The sequence below is a fragment of the Austrofundulus limnaeus genome, unplaced genomic scaffold (assembly GCF_001266775.1).
Source record: "Austrofundulus limnaeus strain Quisiro unplaced genomic scaffold, Austrofundulus_limnaeus-1.0 Scaffold1, whole genome shotgun sequence".
Classification (NCBI taxonomy): domain Eukaryota; kingdom Metazoa; phylum Chordata; class Actinopteri; order Cyprinodontiformes; family Rivulidae; genus Austrofundulus; species Austrofundulus limnaeus.
The window spans coordinates 2,474,840-2,479,589 of NW_013952403.1; the positions used below are offsets into that span (position 1 = coordinate 2,474,840).

The 4,750-nt window shown below is 36.1% G+C and overlaps 2 protein-coding genes across 3 annotated transcripts in view; one reads left to right on the forward strand and one right to left on the reverse strand.

The window, feature by feature from the left end:
* The window catches only part of taf7 (TAF7 RNA polymerase II, TATA box binding protein (TBP)-associated factor), a 14,858-nt gene extending 12,303 nt beyond the window's left edge, over positions 1–2,555 (reverse strand). Inside the window, exons 1-4 of one of the 2 annotated variants that reach the window (XM_014004666.1) lie at positions 1,691–1,884; positions 1,169–1,245; positions 985–1,063; positions 63–196 (exon numbers count right to left, since the gene is read on the reverse strand). In XM_014004666.1, the coding sequence (XP_013860120.1) occupies positions 63–196; positions 985–1,063; positions 1,169–1,245; positions 1,691–1,709 (309 nt within the window). In that variant the 5' untranslated portion in view covers positions 1,710–1,884. Of the gene's footprint in view, positions 1–62; positions 197–984; positions 1,064–1,168; positions 1,246–1,690; positions 1,885–2,527 lie in introns of those variants that run through there. The other variant, XM_014004673.1, reaches the window with a different exon arrangement.
* An 18-nt stretch (positions 2,556–2,573) lies between these two features.
* The window catches only part of slc9a6a (solute carrier family 9 member A6a), a 14,956-nt gene continuing 12,779 nt past the window's right edge, over positions 2,574–4,750 (forward strand). The window contains exons 1-2 of the mRNA XM_014004643.1: positions 2,574–2,973; positions 4,145–4,344. Of these exons, the coding sequence (XP_013860097.1) occupies positions 2,676–2,973; positions 4,145–4,344 (498 nt within the window). The 5' untranslated portion in view covers positions 2,574–2,675. The remainder of the gene's footprint in view (positions 2,974–4,144; positions 4,345–4,750) is intronic.

Here is a 4,750-nt window from a genome sequence, read left to right on the forward strand (position 1 = left end):
TATATATATAAAATCATGAGGATCAAAGCCCAAAAGTAATTCTGATGAGAGTAGCAGGATACCTGGCAGACATCAGCCGTTTTGTAAAATGTTTTCTTGTCGACTGTTTTCAGGGACTCAATCATACAAGGCAAGTCCACCAGTTTGCAGGCCAAAGGAACACGGTCGACCCGGACTATTCCGTGACGACCATCGGCTACAGAGAAAAAAGGGTGATTTTTATTAGAAAGCACTGTTGTTTGGACACTGCAGTCAATGTTAAATAGAAAACAAGAATTCCATCAGTTCTTGCAGATTACGATATATGAAATTGGAATTTTAGTCTCTATAGATGCAAAGCGTCAGTACAGCCCTGTGTATAAAGATTCTGTTTCCACACCTGATCTATTTCCAGTGATCCGCTGAGCTGATCAGAACTAAAAGATGTTGGTAAATCTTAAACCTACAGTTAGACTAGTTAAACCTACAGTAAGACCGGCTGTTTCTGTAACCTGTTCTGCTTTCACAGAATATTTAATTTAATAGTTTAAAAAGAGAACCTAGATGATGAAAAACATGTCTGACCATTCTGATGTTATCACACAACAACAAAAACAGTCCAAAACAGAAAAAACAAGCACAGCTATGAACCCCTTCAAAAATAAGTAATTAAAAAATAGACTTGGTGGTAAGTATAGTGATTGTTATTTTTTTTWAATAAATGTAAAATAAATTAAATAAAACATTTCTGTGTGGGTTTTAAAGTCCTTTAGCAAGCACATATTTCTGCATCAAACAACAACATGAAATATAGCCTAATTTTATAATCAAATTTGATCTGCAGCAAATTATGATTTCAGACTAAATTTATGCTGACATTTTCCTGGAATGTAAAACAGAAATTATATAAACACCCAGAGAGGTGCTTAGTGAAAGCAATGTTTTAACTCAAATAAAAAACTATGTTAAAACAATGTTTTTTTAAATACTATTTAAAAAACTTACGGTGCAACTCAATGGTCAGTTTGTCTTTCATGTTCATGCTGCTGGATTGGGCAGCTCTTCTTACTGTGGATGCATACTCCTACAAAGAAAGAAAAAAACATAAATATACATCATTTTAAACACATACCCAAGTTTTCTTTTTTATAGACAAACATAATATTTTCCTGGAGTTGAATGTTCTCACCGAAGGAAGCCTCAGGATGAATTGGCTTTCCAACTCATAGGGAGCATCTTCTTTGCTCTTGGAGCCAACTTTTCCGACTGGAATCCAAACACACCACAATAAATGAGGATTTATAAAAACAACAATTAAAAAAATCCTTTTTTGAACTCTCAAACACTTGAATGCATAAGACTCATAACAACCAGAGTGGTGTCACATAAATACTGTTGTACTATAACGTACTATAACTGTATATATAATTGTATTATAACTAATAACATCCAAATCAAATGATCGTTTTAAACAACAGTGAATGTTAATGATTTAGCTAGGCTAATGTAGCATTGATACTGCAGGAAAAAATGTGTAAACACTCACACTCACATTGATGTAACKYRMGTTACATCAATGCATTCGTATTGTGTTATATGTCATTGTATTTATACTGCTTAAATACAAACTTGTTAACATATGAGTGGGATTAAGAGGACAGACGCCGTTAGCACAATTATACGAGCTAGCAAATGCTAGCGCTAGACGTACCTTTAATTTTAGACGTCATCCTTGATTTGTAATTCACAGGTCCATCTAAAGCAGTTTTTTAAAATTATTTATAATGATCAACAAGAGTGAATTTTGTGATTCTAACACAAAAAGAAAACTACTTTTCCCCAAATATGTTTCCGAACTACGGCGGTCAACAAACCCAAACGATGATGCTCCTGCTGCATTCACGTACACCTCGGAATTTTGGTGTTTTACTGTTTCCAAATCAAGCTTGAGAAATGATTATTAAATTAAACTACATTCATAAAATCATTAAATAAAACGTCATAAAATAACTTAAACATGTTAATATTTGTTTATGTTATTATGGCTCTATATAAAAAATCCAAATTGTTCATTGACAATAAAGTGTTGTAATTACCAATAGCCTTTAAACATTACACTAAACACGTCAGATGTATCGCGAGGTTTGTCACGCTATTCTCGGGGTTCTGCTGACTAAAATAAAGCAAATTTTAAGCATTTTAATTAAATTCAAATTTCACCAGTTTTTTTTCAAGTTTGCTAATAAACATGGTATTAAATCATATTTTTGTTGGTCAACGGAACTTTTTTTTTTTTTTACGGTAATCGCTGATTTCATTTCCGGCTCAAAATAAATGCAAATTCATAATTTCAAAATAAGAGTCATGCATTGACGTTGATACTGCCACCTCAGAAAATCAGATGTTAAAAATTACTACATATTTATAATTGTTTTAATTTTATATTTTAAATACATATGTAATACTTTGTATAAATATTATCCAATTCAAATGCATTAGCATTGGCAACCACTTTGAACAATGTTTTGAAAGGAAAACAAAAGCTTACCATTAAAACACATTTGAACTTCCGGGTTGGTTGCTGTCGTCTCTTTTGCTGTCAACTCACCTCAGCGAGCGGAAAACGTTTGAGCAGAATTGATTTCCGCTTCTGGGGAYATTTCTGTCTAACATTACATCCCTGTCCTAAAGCCAGGATGGTGTTCAGAGYGACCGTCGGCAGCTCCCGGAGGACTACGAGGACGCGGTGGTTCCTCCTCCCAGTGAGCCTGTGTGTGTTCGTCGGTGTTTGCCGAGCATCCTCCCCCCAGGAGGAGGAGGACAGTGCCATGGAGAACATCGTTACGGAGAAAAAGGCTGAGGAGAGCCACAGACARGACAGCGCTGACCTGCTCATCTTCATCATGCTCCTCACCCTCACCATTTTAACCATCTGGTTGTTCAAACACCGGCGGTTCAGATTTCTGCACGAGACCGGGCTGGCCATGATCTACGGTGAGATGACGCCATCAGTGCCTGATGAGGTTAAACATGTCTTCATTTACAGTCATTAGACCCATGGAGGCATTAAAGGGCCTCCTGGGTTTGGTTTTAAACAATAAAATCCACACAGCTGACCTTCACACTACAAACAGAACAACTGTAACCAAAAAAACTAGATAAAATTTCACTTCCTCTCTCCACACAAAGGGCTGGTTAGACTAAACCTGACTGAAAACATGATTGTTTCCTCTTTAACCCAGAAATCAACACCTTCTTTATAGTTACAGACAGAATATTTACGCATCTTGTAATCCAGAGGTTCCCAAACTTTTTATCTTCTGACCCACAAAATATTCATGGCAAAAACTTGTGACCCCAAATATTACTGGTCTGAGTACACAAACTTTGTTAATTACCCTAAAAWCACAGGCTTTTTGACAATCTAAACAGCTTGTACACAAATATAAATACTTATTTATACTTGTTTTGTATTTTTGTAATAGTTATAGGGAAAATATTGCATCAGCAATTATTTTATTAACCTTTAAATTGATTTCTGGAGATTATCCAAGGTGCTTCATGACCCATAATTGGGTCCCAAGCCCAACTTTGGGAACCAAAGTGCAGTGGTTCCCAAACTTTTCAGCTTTTGACCCACAAAATAACAGTAGGAGAGACCTGTGCCCCCAGCTAGTTTTGGATGATAAACATTTGTATCAGGTTAACAAAACATGGGCATAGTAACAATGTTTTTTTATATTACATTTATCCATTTTAAATATACTAACCTCACTCATTTGTAACAACTAAGGCAAAAATTTCATTAATTCAGAAAATCTTTTCAGGACCCCACCTTGAAGTTTTGGGACCCCACTTTGGGTCCCAACCCCAACTTTGGGAAACACTGTTGTAAACAGTCCTTTAACAAATCAGTGAGCCAAGTGGAGCGTTTACATGAGGTTTTTATAATAAGAAATGTTAATGTCAAATATTTAAATATACATCATTTGTGTGTAGGATGACATTAGCTACTACCACGTACAATAATTGGAAAACAGACTGAATTATAGCCAATTTTGTTGTTGATTTGCTGTAGTGGCTGCCTCACATCGACAAAAACAATAAATATAAAATGTTATTTGTGCTTATCTCTGATCTTTATTGTCTCTTCTGTTTTCCACAGGCTTAATCGTCGGTGTAATCTTACGGTACGGCGTTCACGTTCCGCGAGATGTGAGCACAGCATCCATGGCCTGCGTTGTCAACGCCAGCCCCGCCACCCTCCTGGTCAACGTCAGCGGCAAGTTCTACGAGTACACTCTGAAAGGGGAGATCAGCGCCAACGAGGTGAACGACGTGCAGGATAACGAGATGCTGCGTAAGGTAACTGTCCCGGTTGTTTTTATGTGTTAACTTTTACTGTTCAACTTCCAAACTCTAAATTTTAGACTGAAAGAAAGAATATAATGTTGCAATTATTATGGGGTGTTTTGTAATTTAGAAATCTTTTGTGAAGGTGATCAGTTTCATATATTTTTTTTAAAATACCTTTAAAAAGCCCTTCTTAAATACAAGTGAATAAACTTTGATATTTTTCCTGCACCTCTTCAGTTGCTTCACTCTATCTTACCAGATGATTGTTCATCATTTACCATAATGTGGTCAAATTCAAACCAAGCCTGATTTAAAAAAAACACCCTGACACATTTATGTGGCACACCGCTAGATTTGTGTCTAATGGTGCGTTCACACCAAACGCGATTTCAGCGTCAGGAGCCTCAGGTTTACA